Source organism: Falco rusticolus, chromosome 4 (genome assembly GCF_015220075.1).
Source record: "Falco rusticolus isolate bFalRus1 chromosome 4, bFalRus1.pri, whole genome shotgun sequence".
Taxonomy (NCBI): domain Eukaryota; kingdom Metazoa; phylum Chordata; class Aves; order Falconiformes; family Falconidae; genus Falco; species Falco rusticolus.
Window position 1 is genome coordinate 87327075 of NC_051190.1, and position 15783 is coordinate 87342857.

Consider the following 15783-nt stretch of genomic DNA (forward strand, 5'->3'; position numbering starts at 1 on the left):
TCAGATTGACATAATGAAAATAGTTCTCAGTGATTTTACTTAAGAGCGTGAGATTTAAGTCCTTATGGGTGATGTATAGTAAAGGACTATGAAGAGTGGTAACTTAGGTGTTACTGCAGTAAGGCAGTCATTGACTAAGAATCCTGAAGAGCTGTCTCAATCTTATCTGGTCTTTTTAGGGTCAGGGAGAAAACGCAGAAAAGAAGTCCTACAAATAATTGGGCAGATATCAGGGAGGGGGTATAACAGAATACTTAATCTGTGAAACTGGAGTAGAATATACAATAGACTAGAAGTGGCTGTGACAAAGCACCTATCACATACTGTAGATCCTGAAGGAATATCTTTATTTTCAGCTCCTGAAAGGTCAAAACCAAATAATAGGATTTATCAGGTCTCAGCCTATACTACCCTTGAAATTATGGAAGGGTTCATACATGTCTTGGCCAGCAGGCTCCATTACAGGTTTAGCATAAAGCTGTATTCTTGTCTACAGAAGCATAGCAAAACCATCATCATGTTTCACTGTGTTTTGAGTATTTCAGTGAATGGGCTGTAGGGTACAGAATCACAGGATGGTTTGGGTTGGAAAGGACCTTTCAAGATCAGCTAGTTCCACCCCCCTGCCACGGGCACAGACACCTTCCACCAACCCAGGCTGCTCCAAGCCCCATCAACCTGACCTTGAGCCCTCCCAGGGATGGGGCATCCACAGCTTTTCTGGGCAACCTGTGCCAGTGCCTCACCACCCTCATTGTATAAAACACTTTCTTATATCTAATCTAAATCTACCCTCTTTCAATTTAAAACCATTGACCCTTGTCCTGTCACTACAGTTGCTGGTAAAGTGTTTCTCCATCTTTCTTGTAAGCCCCCTTTATATATAGAAAGGCTGCAGTAAGAGTAAGTTGATCCTGACTCGCTACAACTGTTACTTGTGGGTTAGTTTTTTAAATCCTGTTACCTTTGTTGTTTTTGGGTGTTGTCTAATTTTGTTGTTATGGTGGATGAGACACATTAAAATTGAAAAATATTTTTAAGGACTTGTTTAAAAAAGGCTCTTGGCTGCTTGATATTCTCAGTAATCCTTTCCAGGTGACTGTTTTCCTACCCTGTCATTTCACGTGGCTGATGAATTGATAACTATCCTTTCATTACCTCCCAAACCTTGTGTTTGTCACACAAAGACACACTTAAGCACTCATGGGAGTTCTGCATTTTCTTAGTATCTTATTCTTTTATTCACAATTCATGCAGTCTTTATTTTGTGCACTCTATTAGCTGTTCGTTCTTCCCACCATTATTGGCTGCATATTTTCTTGCTGGTAGGATGACATTGAAGGAAGTAGTGTTCATTTACTTAGCAAAAAAAATGTATGTAAGCATGCATTTACCAGACAGAAGAATTCCCTGCTTCCAAAATATCTTGGATTTTCAGGTTACCTGTAATAGAATCTCAAGTCTGGAAGAATTATTGATAATTGAAGAAAAATGGTTGGGTTTAGTATCTTGTTAATCTTGGATATCTATCAGGATGCATGTTAAACAACGAGTTACCACAGAACCCCGAGTTGTTTGGAAATACTGGAGTTTTACTGTTGTGTAGGGAGGCTTTTTGCACAAGGTGTCTGCTGCTTGGAAAGATTTTTACTGTTAGGTTTTCTTATTGGCGTTAGGGTTTTGTTGTCAGCAGCACAGGCCTAAGTGCCTACAGGCTTTGGACTGATCTGGGCACTGACAGTCACATTTTGTAGTTGATTGCTGAATTGCAAAATTATTTTCCTTGGTTCTGGTATTTCAGATCTCATCATGGATTTCTTATCTGTGTAAATGAAGATGTTTCAGTGAAATAATTAATTTTGTATCTTTTTCTCCAATGTAAATGAGTTTGGACTGTCATGTAACGTGCATGTTTTCTTTTCCTTTTGCAGATTGTCCTCCTGGGAAACATCACTCTTTGTATGTAAAGAATATCTCACCGAGTTGCTGCAACTGAGTTTAGAATGTTACTTGACTTGTGATTCTGATGGAGGAATAAGCAGATCTCAGGCTGCTGCACTGGAAGACTTTACAGGAAATACAAAATGTCATCAAATAGGAGTCAGAACCCACATGGACTTAAACAGATTGGTCTTGACCAGATATGGGATGACCTAAGAGCTGGAATTCAACAGGTTTATACCAGACAAAGTATGGCAAAATCCAGATACATGGAACTCTACACGTATCCTAATGCCTAAGCCAGTTAATACTTCCACTGTTAGTAGATTAGAGATAGCTTTTTACTTTTCTAAATTCAAAATGGCTTCATAAGTGCAAATTTGACTTAGTGGCTTTTAAGAATATATTTTGATTTTGAAGATTAGCCTTTTCTATTTAATCTTCCTGGCGAATAAGCAGGAACATTCTGTTGTCTGGAAAATTGTCTTCATAATTATGGCTACTTCTGAATTTCAGGTTTGATTACTGTTATCTTTGACAGAGCAGATGTTTAAAGTGATTTCATTAATAGGTCTAATTTTGAGTCCACAGTACACCAAAAGAAAACAGAAGTTCTTTTTCCTTCATATGTTAGTCTGGCATTATGCTGCAGGTCTTACTTGGTCATAATGGCCAGTTATCTGGAAAAATTTTCTCTTGTCAATCTCAGAGTAGGACTTTACTCTTGAGTTGTTTTTATAATTTTCCAGCTGGAGTGAGAATGCACCCAGTGGATTTCTCTTGAATTCCTAGCTTGCATCAGAGAGCTATTGAAATTTCCCAGCATCCAGCATCTCCCCATTCTGGGAGTTGTTATAAGATGCTGAAAGGGAGTTGTGTTCATCCTTGTATGTGTGTACTGAAGTACTGTTTGCAAGATTGTAGGAAGCTTGTTTTTATCAGGTAGTGCGTAAGGATCTTCTATAACTAATTTGAAGGAGGAATGTGCCTCTTGCTGTATTATAGCTTCAGTGTTTGACTTCAAGAGTTTGTTTGGAAAGTGAGAAATCCTTCTGTTATGTTCCACCTGTAAAGTTGCACATAAATGGATTTGGTGAGGAGCCACCTCTGTTTTGCATCTGTTGTTCTGTGTTCACTCTCGTAACCTTGTATTGCTCAGTAGAGTAAGCACTGCTTAAGAAGATGGTGGTACAGCAAAGTTTGTAGACATATGGTAGAAGAGATGATGACTGAATACATTTCCTATCTGACTAAGTAGTTCTGCTGTTTTCTTTATCAAATTTTAGAGGTTTTTTTGTTCTGATACATAAGTTAACGTCTAAAGCTGTTGTTGGCACTGATTTGGAATTGCGTATTGAATTTTAGTCTGTGTTAATGTTTTTGAAAGGGCAGAGCTTTTATAACAGAAAGAGGAGCTTGAAGGCTATAAAGCAGTTAATTCTGTAGCTCTCTGTACTTTCTAAGGAGATGGAAAAGATTGTTTTCTGTACATGTAATCTCAGTCAATGTGTAACCTTATCTGTGCCTGCAGAATCCATGCTTCTGGTGGGGCTGGGAAAAACCCTGGGCAGTCTGCTGAGTGTTTCTGGGTTACTTCTTTAATAGTGATGGGAAAATGAAATAACATTTGGTTGAGGGTCCTAACTTTTCTTAAAATGACTGATTTCTTGCAGCACTAGGTTCAGCATTGTTCTTGACTAAATGAAACAGTCTGCAAATGTTGAATGTCTGCTAGAAATCTAACATGTAGTAGAACCTTTGGGAGACTTTTTCCTTGAGTGCCTTTAAAATATTCAGGTTTGTGAGATCTGTCAAGCAGGGCAGCTGAGGACTAAGTACCACTTGTAATGGTAATGTTAAAACACTTTTTTTCTTTTCCTGATGTTCTCAAATATTCTTGGAATGAAGCTGTAAAAGGGATATATTGTCTATTAACTGCTCATTTGCTTCTTGTTGCTGCTTCACAGAGTTGTTTGATCTGAAACTAAGGGTGGTTTTTGTTACTTTTACAAGTGAATTGATTTAGTGGATAGTTTTAGTGGGTGACTTTTATTTGTGGATTAATTTAATAGTCTGATAACTCAGAATATTTGGCACTGGTTAGGCTAAGAGTTTTTAATCTACTATGAAGAAAACAGCGCACTTTGCATCCTATACTAAGTGCACACGTTCAGCAGTTAGGCTTAAAAGATTACTCCCCTTTCAGTATCTGTAACACCTTTGCTCAGTCTTTGCATACAATAACTAGTAAATGGATGGACTTTTATTTCTGGAAGCTCTGCCTATCAAACAGCTTGGCTTGGAAAGCCAAACATGCAAATGAGTTTCAGCTGCAGCTGTAAGTGGCCTGAAGATCAGCCCTACTTACAAGGATGCTGGATGTGATAGCCGTTTGGGAATCTTGCACAGTGGACAGTTTAGGCATTTCCTCATCCTCTTTTGTCCCATGTCCTGTCACACACACCCCCACACCTGCCCCATCCTTTTTTGTTTTTGTCAGGGTGTTGCTCCTAAAATGGATTCCATTTCATCCCTGTAATTTGTAAGAGGAGGAGAACCATGCATAGAAGCAAACCTACTTTTAGTTCTGTATCTCAGTCAAAGTCGATTGGAGATGTGGAGGTTTTTGTTGTGCATTTTTCAAGGGAATCTGGAAAAGAATTGGAGGAGTTATGCAATTCAGACAGTTTGGATCTCCATCCTGCCTCCACTCATTTTCTTTGTTTAGTGTCTGTCTTTGTGAGACACTAGATGCAGTCTCTGAGTACAGGCCAGAGCTTGTACTTAAGTGATTTATTTATTTATTTATTTTCCTTCATTCCAGCAGGAGAAGAAGGAGGTTGATTATACCAGGGGCTTTGTAGATCTTAGAATACTGAAGATATGAACCAAGAAATCTTGTTTCTTAAAGGTGGTTATCAAGATTCTTATCCCTGCTTTTTCTATTTTAGATTCAATTGTGCTTCTGATTGCAGGGTATATTTTTCTGTCAGATCAGATGATCACCAGGTGTTTTTCAGTACTGCATATACTTTTGTGATTCCTTTTGCCTGCCAGATATGCCAAAGCACCTAACCAAAAAAAGCAGTCTTTATGGAAGTTGTTATTTTTATTTACCACTCCTTGCATGATTATGAAGATCACTGTACTAATGTAATTTAATTGCTTTCTGAGGTATGTTCTTTGTGCTTCCTGTTGAGAATTTACAACTTCCATGTAGAAACAGAATTGCTTTAGTTGTTTGTTGTGGATGGTGACACTGTTTTGTTGTTGTGTAGTTTGGTGGTTTTTTGTTTGGTTTTGTTTTTCCCATGTGTGAGATTATTGAAAATGAAATCTGGATGCTTTTCTGTCCCTTACCCAGATATTAAGTAATTTATAGTACTGGAGAGAGCTTAGTAGCTCCTGCAATAGTAACTAACATCTTGTGACAGGCTGTATTGCAAGTTAGCATAGAATTACATGCCAAGAATTGACCTCATGCAGAAAAGAGAAATGGTAAGATTAACTAGATTTTTAGGAACAGCAGACCTAACAGCATTACTAATATCGTGAGGCAAAGGCCTTTTTACTCTGTTTTTCCTTTGATAGCAATTAGTTTGGAGACTGTTAGCCACAGGACTAGGTTGTAAAAGTCAGCGTTACAGCAGTGATAAAGTCACCCAAGAGTCACTCCTGGAACTCGGGAGGACCACAGCAAGTTTGGGTACATTGCATCTGAGGGGGGGGTCACTCAGAAGTAATTCTTTCTGCTTTATGCAAAGGGAAAAAAGTTCAAGCCACTGTTCTGCAGCAACAAAAAAGGAACCCTGTTGGTTGCAATTAGTCAAGGACTAATGAAATTGTAGTATCAATGTATGCAAAATATCTCTATGTGGCATTTAGTCTGCTTGAAGGAAACTGCTAGTTAATCCGTCTGAGAGAACTGTGCTTCCATTAAACTGAAGTTGTGGGCTTCTGTTTTGAATTGTTGGTGGAAGATCTATAACTTCCTTTACTAGAATTATTTTTACTCAACATATTCATATTGCTGTAAGTCACTTGTCTTTACGGCCACCTCTACTTACACTCCATTTGGCAATGATAAAATATTTGTGCATCTTGTGCTGGTTTTCTGGTTTTGGCAGAAGGTGATGCCTGGTTTTCAGAGTAATTGTATGGTGAGTCTGCAGTTTATTTTCCTCAGGCCTCGTGGTGTGAGAGGATGAATTGGGATTTACATACATTTGGATTTAAACTCTGCAGTGGAAAGAATTAAAGGATTTTGTTACTCTTGTTTTATGTATCTTAAGCAGGTTCTCAGATCAGCTACTAGACTACAGTTAAACTTCCCTGCGCTATATTAAACTAGCATAATAGTGGCTTACACAAAAAGCTGAATTAATTTCTGAAATTGTTACTCTTCCTCCAAGCACACATCAACTTCTCAGTTTCCAGATATGATGGGTCAGTGGAAGGCTTAGTGGTGGACTTTTATTTCATACGTGTGTACTTTTTTATTTGAAATGTCAAAATGACTTTTTTACAGCATAATCTCAGGCTTTCACTGTCTTGATTTACAAAACATAATATGAGAAGCATTCTTAAGGAATTTTTTTAGACAGCGTAGTTCTCTTGTGCTCATACTGAACAGAGGAACCTTTTTGTACAGTTCTGATATTTAATGAAAATTAAATTGGGAAAAATAAGACTGTTTAAAGGTTCCAAGTACCGTTAATTTATAACAAATAAGGTTTTTATCTACATGAAGATCTTTTAATTGATAAAAAGATTATACAGTACTATGGAAGTTGTGGTGGTTTTACTAAAATGTGCATCTGCAACGTCCAGATTGGCTTTCGAAATCTTTCTAATGTTGTGTACATAAATGTCAACAGTTCCTAGAGTACATTTCAGTAGTTGTGTTTGGCATTAGCTATTCTATAGCTATTATGTGAAACTTTGAAGTCAAATGACCGAATTTGCTATGACTTAAAATTTGTTCATCTTACACCTGTAAATTGGATTCTGCAAATGTTTCTTATATTATTGTTCCCTTATTAGCCACAGTAATTATTTTCAATTGTTTAAAGTATTTTAAAGTAAGGTTAGGTTGTTCTGTCACATTTCATTGTTTTATGAAAAATCTTTCCTTTGTTTTTGAATTTTCTTATTGTGATTAAATTTTGTTAACTGATTTTAATGAAGTGATAATTACTGATTATCCATTGATAAATATAAGTAAGTATAAATCACAAAAGGTTACTGTAATCAGTTTTATAATCTGGGATTTTTTTCCCTCAGATATTAGCAAGTGGTAAAGGAAAGACTGTGTTAAACATTAAATAATTAAGAGTAGTATGCTTACATTTAAAAATACCAGATGACTGGGGATAATTTTTCTGTTCATAAAATAGAATGTATAAATACATTGAACATTTTTCTGCCCGTGGGTAGATTCAGCACCAGTAGTATATGTTACTCAAGGGAAACCATGAAGCCTTTCTCTTGGCATCCATTTGCCACGGTCTTCTGTAGTTGTAAAAGTTGCTTCTACTGCAGTCCTTGTCCTAGTGGCTTTCACTGGAATTCCTGTTTTTTAGTAGGATTTTAGCTTAGCAGATGTATATTAAAACTCTGAGAATCTTCTATTTTCCAATCCCATGAATCTGTTGTTACTAGGCAGCATGGTATGGTTTTTTTGGCTTTTTGGTCTTTTTACACACACGGCCCCCGAACAGATTATTATGCTTTTCCTGTACAGAAAAGATAATGGGGTGTTAGGGCATGCATTTTTTAAACCTCAGAAACTGTTCCACTTTCTCTTGAGGTTCTGTCACTCTAAGCCATCTTTCACTTTCAAGTCCAGTTGCTTAAGGTTGCTCTGAACACATGAAAGTAGCCTCCGCTGTCTGCTAGTATTAATCCTGCTTATATTCAATGTATTTCATAGTGTTTCCCATGTGCCATGTAGTGTTTGTGTGGAGTGCAAAGGTAGAAGTAAATGTATTTGTTTACGTCTTCGAAGGGTACGTAATACACTTTTCCTTGTGTGGAAAGGTAGATATAATTGTATGGTTTGGTGTATATTTATAAAAATCATTGCTTCCATTTGAAAGAAGTGCAGAATGTTTATATTAGTATGATTGGTTCCTTTTTTAATGTTCTTTGCCACCGTGATTGCTTGCTGTTCTACTTGCTTTTTATAGTAACCAAGAGTATTCTATACAAAACCAACCTCTGTCAATGCAAAGAAATTTAAACTTTAAAGCAACCTTAGTTATAGTAGTTCTTATACTTCCCAGCATAAAGACTGTATGCTGTGTATATGTGTTTGGCTCTGAAAATTTGTTTTTTTCCTTGTAACTCAGTGCTTCTCTGTGGTTCTTTGGAGTTTATGCTAGGAAGAGGAAAACAAGAAGTTACCTGTTGGTCTTCAGATAGCTTTTGCTGGAAGTTTCTCCCATCTCAGACTTGTAGAAACGTGTCTGAGCTCAGTTATGGCTGGATTTTCATAGCAGCTGTGTGGCTGCTGCTGCAATAGCTCCTTCAGTCTCTGCCTCAGTCCTTCCCCCACTAAAATGGTGATGGGTTAACCGTGCAATTTTATCTAATCTAAAGACTTACATGTGTAATTGATCTTAGGATAAAGTGTATTGAAAGACAAATGGAGAGTGTGTGGGGCTGGGGACAAGGTCTTAATTTTGGGGTTTTCATTTTCTCTGAATTGCTTTGTCGAGGTAACCCTTCCTTACTGGATGACAAACTGAATATACTTAAAATAGGCTCTTGCTGATACCTCCCTGAAAGGAGTGAAGGGTTCGGGGGTTTTTGTTTTACTGCTGCTCCTAGCAAAGCTGAAGTGGGTGTTTAAACCACTTGTTACTTCTTTTTGGCAACCTTATAATTTCAAAAACTTGTGCAAAATTCCTTCATCTGTTTAGCTTATGAAATGTTAAAGTCACATAGGCATGTCCACTTCTATAGCGGCGTGCCTGAGGTTTTGTGAGGTTTGCACAGCCTAATCTTCTGAATTTCAACAGGAGTTGAAGTGTTTTTAATAATTTTGAAGAAAATATGTAAAGCTGTTCTTTAGTAAATATGGTAAGGCTGTATTGTTTGTATTAGAAGTGGTTTTACAAGAGTACAAAACTTCCATGATCCTTCCTAGCAGTTTTCCTGTCAGTATTTTCAGTAAATTTCTATATGTTGTTCTTGCATGCTTTGGTGTAATCTAGGAAATACAGATTTTTGACAAAAGTGGAACTAATCTCACTTTGTTCCTGTAGGCCAGCTGTTGAAGTGACAGAGCACTTAAGAGAGAGTTAATTACTGAGTAAGATCTGCAATAGCAAATTTATGCCTAAGACGGATCTTTTATTATAAAGAGACTAGAAGTAATGAGAGAAAAGATCTGGTTAGGGAGTTGTTCAGCTGTTTTGATGTGCTTCCTGCTTCTCAAAAGCTTTGTTGTCATTTCTCTCTGCCCTATGGTTTTGTGCTACATTGTATTAAATTCTGCTTCTCTTTCAGTTCCTTTTAATTTTACATACCTGTTCCTCATACAGACTTGGTGTAGTATGTTAATTTTTTGTAGCAAAATGGAAAAACTGTGGGCACCTAGCTGTGCTGCTGAAAGGGGAATCAGTTAATACCTCAGCAGAACTGTTTTCTTTATTAAAAAATTTAAGATCAGGAGACTCATGTGAAACTGAGTAATTTGTACCCGTCAGTGTAAAATCTGAGTGTTTTCCTGTTGTGTGTTGAATTGCAGAACTGATACTTGTCTCGCTTAATTTCTGTTTGCAGTTGCTTTTGGAGGGGAAAAAAAATGCTGTATGGAGTATTTTGGTACTTTCTGGGGTGGAGAGTAGATTAGAGGTGACTGGTGTGCTCAAGCTTGTATTTTGAGGGCGTACTTGCTGAAAAAGTATATGCAGCACTCTGAAAGCCTGTTTCACTTCTGCCTTGTGGACAGAGAAATTCAGATATCCTTAGCAAAGGACCTGGGAACAGTGACAACACTTAGTTGTGGTGGCCGTCACTTCCCTAGTCACATCACCAGTTGCCTGCATGAACTCCCATTATACTGGAAAACCAGTTGTGTGTCAGGATCTCCTCCAAGGCCATGGATTCATTACGGTGTGGCAAAATGGGAATTACTGGTTTTTTCCCTTTGCACTGTAGAAACTGAGTCAAGGTTGTCACATAGTGTAAATTATGTTGAAGACAAAGGTGGTCAAAGTAATTAGTCTTCGGCTGCTTCTTGTATCCCTTTTTGAAGAGTTTCAGAGAATAAAGTTTCAAGAAAGATTTTTTTTTTTTAATTCATCTTAAACAGCACAATGCTGAATCAATATATAAGCTTTATACCTCAAATTTTAATTTGAATACGTAAATGTAATTTCTCCTTTACGGTAAGGAAGGTGTAGAAGTTAGAGGAGATTGATGTTGATATGTGCCTCCTGTAGATGGTTTGTCTGTTCGCTGGGCTAAATCTGAAGTTCAGCAGCCAGAAGCTTGGGGAGCAGCACAGCTTCACTGCAGTGCAAACTATTCTATTGAGGAATTAACTTCACTGCTTGTTATAGTATGCGAATTGCTATGCACAATTGTGCAAACACCCACAGAAACGTTCCCTAATAGCTGTTTGGATATGTATATGACTTCCAGCATACAAAGCAGTGGAGGGGATTTGTTTGCTTTCTGCAACCAAGAATTCTTTTCATAGCGTTCCCCTTGTGATTCTGAGATGGACTGTCATGTAGTTCGTTGCAAGCAGCATGAGACTGATTTTGTTTTGAATATGTCAGTCTTTCTGTCAGTGGTTGGCTTTAGCAGATGGGGACACAGATTGTAAACAAAGTGTGAGAGAGCATTCTTTCATGTATAATATGTCAAAGAGTTATTTGCACTTGCAAGCTGCCTTCTGCATAGGCAAACTTGTTTTGCATAGAACAACTAAACTAGAGCCTTTAAAAAATGCTGTCTTACACACTTTGGCTAGCAAGACTCCAGCCAAAGTAACAGTTATATGGGTATTACTGGTATATTTTTCTTCCAGCTCTGAGCTGACTGCTGTCAGGCAGGGGCAAAAGGCCTCTGTTTCTTTCAGTGTTTACTTTACAAGGAATTCTGGGTTTAATAGTAAAATGTATGGGGTTAGAAAAAGGCTTGTGTCTTCTAACCTTGGTCTTCTATTTCTCTGAAGGCTGTTGTGATTATTCTTGGAGAAGAACAGAAAGAATATTTTCATCAAGCAGTATTCACAAAAACTGCAAGAGTTACCCATCATCTGGGCAGTCCTTGTATTTTTAGGCTTGCTTAAAGCCACTTGGGATAGGAGTTAGGGGAAGGAGGCAAGACTGTCAACTGGGTATTTCTGAATCAGCCCTAAAGTCCTTGAATCGTGATGGAGAGACTTCCCATACACAATTCAGAGGACCTTATATTAACTATTGTAAAGTTAAACAGTGACATAAACCCTGCTTTTCTTGTATGTGAAAGGGAAGTAAGTTGCATATCTAGAGAAAAAGTGTTAATGTTGTGTGGCATTCCTCACTTGAACAGGGAATTCTGAAATCAAAGCATAGATGGTAGAAGTAGCAACAGTGCCAGGAAAGTTGAACAAACAATTGACTAGGAGCTGGAAGAAATCATTAATGTCCAGGAAATAAGTGGCTGATAGAGATAAGAGGCTGATAGAAGGTCAGTTGCTAAGCTCAAATGAAGGTTTTATGTTATTGGTTGATACCATGGGAAATCCAGTTATTTGGCACCTGGATGAGGTAACAAGTAAGAAATAAACATGTGCTCTATGTTTTCAAAAAGGGTTAATCTCAGGCAACGAGTATGACTCTCTTGGACTGAACACAGTGACTTTCTGAAGAAGTACAAGAGTATAGACCGTAAGCAGGCTTTCCTTTCAGTTTGATGCAAAGATCTGAGTTTTGTTCCTGGTGGCTTGCAAGATGCTCTGGCCCTTAAACTGGGTTTAAGGATATGATTTGTCTGTGAAGATCTTTTTAAAGTAATTGCAAGGGAGTTAACTGGATATTTTAAGAGATTTTTCTGCTTGAGCTGTAAAGTTTAAATACTAGAAGCAAGTCTGTTCATGACGACTGTAATGTATCATACATTTGGGGTTTATAATTCCCTTGGTATTTAATTGTGCTGATGTCTTCCATTATATTGTGCTGGCCTTTCTGAAGGGAAAGATAAAAGGCAAATCTCAGCAACATATTAATTTCCTAATACATGGCATACTGTGGAGGAAGCCTGTCTAGTAGTTAAAGCTTTGCCTATTAGTTAAAACCAAATTAGACCTTCTGGATTGCTTAATGTGATGTTCTCTAACAAGGGATGTGACTGAAAAGCTTGCCCTCTACTATCAGTAGAAAGGTGAGTGCTCAGAAGCTTCACTCTTGTTGGCTGATCATTTGTTGTGTAATTAGGGTAATTTTTGTTGTCAATCTGAGTCCTCATCAAGCTGAATTTGAGTGCTGCCAAGCTAGTTTTTCTTTGTTTGTGGAGTGCAGTTTCTTTCAGGATGCTTTCTTATTTGAAGTGTTTTGAGCAATGTGACTTCCACTTATTAGTTTGGAAGAATTCTGAATATATATGAATGTTTTAGATCAGAAGACAGAATGTTTTCATGAAATGTTAACAGTTGCAGCAAGTCTTCCAGGCTGTATTAGTATGAGAGGAAAAATCATTACTACGACATGCTTAAATGTTGGGTTTGTACTTATAGCTGAAAACTGGGTTTTGGTGAATCTCATCTTACAGTGTGCGTTTGAGTGTGTGTGTGTGTCTCTCGCCGTTACTGCTTTCTAGGTTTGTCCCATCTGCCAGTGTTAAATGGCCAGATCTTTACAAAGGATTGTCTTCAAAAGAATGCAAAAATGTTATCCTCTGTGTTTTCAACTACTGAACGTTGCTTGAGGCTAGTGTTGAAATTTCTTCCTGTTTGAATGAAAGCTTATGTATTTGTAGAAGGCCAATATAATACAACAAATAAATAACATTTAAACCTTGAAAAAAACCTTTATTAGCAAGTTCCATTGCTTTGTTTTCTTGGTCGTTGTGTTAAGTAAATGTTGGTCTCAGTATTTGCAGTGCACTCAGCAGTCAGATGCATTTCTGTTGCAGATAATTCTGCTGAAAATTACTTAATTTTCTGAGCTTTGGTTTGATTTTATGTGGGCTAATGCATCTTGTAATGTATTATGTTTAAGTAATTTACAGTCATATAAAAAGAGCTTATTGAAATTAACATTGGTTTTCATTGTATTTTTTAACGTCTCATGCTGGCACATACGTATTCCTTAACTTTCCCGTCAGTCATGTTTATAACTACTGTACTAGTGTACACCAGTCTAATCAAGCACGGGGAGCTGGAGTACCTCCTTCTAAATCGAAAAAGGGCCAGACACCCGGAGGTGCTCAGTTTGTTGGCTTGGAATTGTACAAACGGCTAAAAGAATTTCTGAAGAACTACTTGACAAATCTCCTTAAGGTAAGATGGCACATCAGATCAGTCTGCATTTGTAGCAGTAATGTGGGTTGAGAAGAGCTTGTATCAGCAAACCTAGAGGTGTATGCAGCCACTGGAAGTAAATTGAATGACGCTAAAATTTGCTTTGGTCTCTATTAGCCATTAAAATGTGTTGTAGGCTTTACCTTGGGCATCGGTCAGGTGCTAAGTGTACCTGTGAGCTGCTTTTCCTCTTCAAGGCAAAATGGCAGTCCTGTGTTTTATAGCAGTAATGTTATATGCCATCTTAAGCTGTTCTGTATCTTGAACAAGAACAGCTGAAATTTCTAACCCATTGGCCAGCGTATTAGTGATGCTGAAAATAAAATGGTCGCTGGTAATGTTGAAAATGCCTGGTGGCGGCAGCCGTTAATTTAATTTAATAAATAAACTACTACTACAGCTTGATGTTGGGCTGCTTTGTAGGAGAGTGGCTCCTAGTTATTTTTTGAAAGGAATCATGCTGGGAACTTTTGGGATTTTAGTTCTGAGCAATAATAAAAGAATTTTTGGTGTCTTTCCAAGTCTATTGTGTAATTAATTTCTGAAGCTGCTTAGAAGTAGCTGAGGTCTTACCTGGAATGCATGCCTGTTTTTATTCCCTCGTCCATTCAGGCTGTAGTGTTCCAGTTTGGAAAGATTTGTCACTTTGAATGCTTTACTATTGTACTGGTATGTTTCACCTAGCGTGCTTTTCAGTGTCGGTGTTTCTAACGTGGTGCCATCTTGCTCCCTCCCGCAGGAGGGACCAGAATGTCTTCTGGAGCTTTGTCTGTGCTATGCACTTTTTTTACCAGTGTCTTAATTTCTAAATCTCATACTGGCCTTGGACTTTATTAATGCAGAAGGAAATGTCTTAGCCCTATGTTTCCTATATATATATTCATAGTATAGATTTATTACACTATTTGTACAACCTTACGTATCTTGGTGGTACCTTAAAATTACCCAACAGTACTGACAAACTTATTATTTCAGGATGGTGAGGATTTGATGGATGAGAGTGTGCTGAAATTCTACACTCAACAGTGGGAAGATTATAGGTTTTCAAGCAAAGTATTGAATGGGATATGTGCCTACCTCAATCGACATTGGGTTCGTCGTGAGTGCGATGAAGGTCGTAAAGGAATATATGAAATTTATTCAGTAAGTAGCTTTTTGAAGTGAGTGATTTATCCGTTCCATCTGTCACATTTGCATTATCATCCTGCAGATTGCTCCTTGAAACTTGTAGGAAGTTCACAGAAGTTTTGAAGAAGTGGGCAAAGTGGAAAGCTACCCTCTTTCCCCACTCCCATCCCAGTATATTTGTAAAAATTCCATGGGTCTGAACCTGTGAGATGTTCAGTCTGCCTTGTACATACTGGGACTACCGGTATTAGATTGTCAGGGGTTGGCTGGTTCTGAATATTGCTGCTTATACCGTTATCTGTGTGCATCAGGGTGGCCTTGTTGTTTCACTTAGAATTCAGTCATTTCAAATACAGAATGGAGCAGTAAATTGCATTTTTTTTCTGTTGACTTCAATACAGCTCTACAAATTTTTTAGCATCCAAGCTGCTAAGATTCAGTCAACATTTGGTTTGTAATAGAAGTTATTTTGGTACCGTTCTGGAAGATTGATATGTGATCTTGATAATTTTTTTGTAATGTGAAATTATGTAAACAAGGGAAGAACATAGCAGAAGATCTGTATCTCAGATAACTAAAAGCACTTCTTTTTTAAAGGATGATCATTGTCCTGGCTGTGGTGTGTTATTTTACTGCTTCATTAAAATAACTTTGCATATGGTAGAAAAGCAGTTGGTATCCTTACTTCCCTCCTGCTTAACTTCACTAGCCTAATCCTAAGGGATTGTGTCAGCCTGAAAATCACTAAAAAGGTTGTGTGTTGTCAAAGTTGCAGAGTTTGTCAGTTTTCAGAGTTGGCTGTGGATCACTGTCAGGAAGGGGCAGAGATAGCAATAAAGCAAATGGTAATTTTACTGTGAAACAGTCTTGTTGCATGAGAAATGTGTGTGCCAAAATACAGTAATTTAAAAAAATCTGGCTATTTAGTATACTTTTATCAGCTTTCCTGAAGGGGTTATCCTGCATGTGTGTGTGTGTGTATATGTATATCTTTTCTTTATTCCGTCTTTTATTTCCCTTCCTTTGCTTCTAGCTTGCCTTGGTGACCTGGAGAGACTGCTTATTCAGGCCATTAAATAAGCAGGTATATATATATATATGTTAAACTATAGTGTTATTTTATAAGGTTGATTTTCTATATTGTTAGTAACTGTTCCAAGGAGAATTTGGAGGATGGGGGCAGGGACAGACCCAGA

The 15783-nt window shown here is 37.7% G+C and overlaps 1 protein-coding gene across 1 annotated transcript in view; it reads left to right on the forward strand.

Moving 5' to 3' along the window:
- Nucleotides 1-15783, forward strand: part of CUL1 (cullin 1) — a 54500-nt gene that overhangs the window by 14488 nt on the left and 24229 nt on the right. The window contains exons 2-5 of the mRNA XM_037386542.1: nucleotides 1932-2224; nucleotides 13264-13438; nucleotides 14435-14602; nucleotides 15621-15671. Coding sequence (XP_037242439.1) covers nucleotides 2085-2224; nucleotides 13264-13438; nucleotides 14435-14602; nucleotides 15621-15671 — 534 coding nt within the window. The 5' untranslated portion in view covers nucleotides 1932-2084. The remainder of the gene's footprint in view (nucleotides 1-1931; nucleotides 2225-13263; nucleotides 13439-14434; nucleotides 14603-15620; nucleotides 15672-15783) is intronic.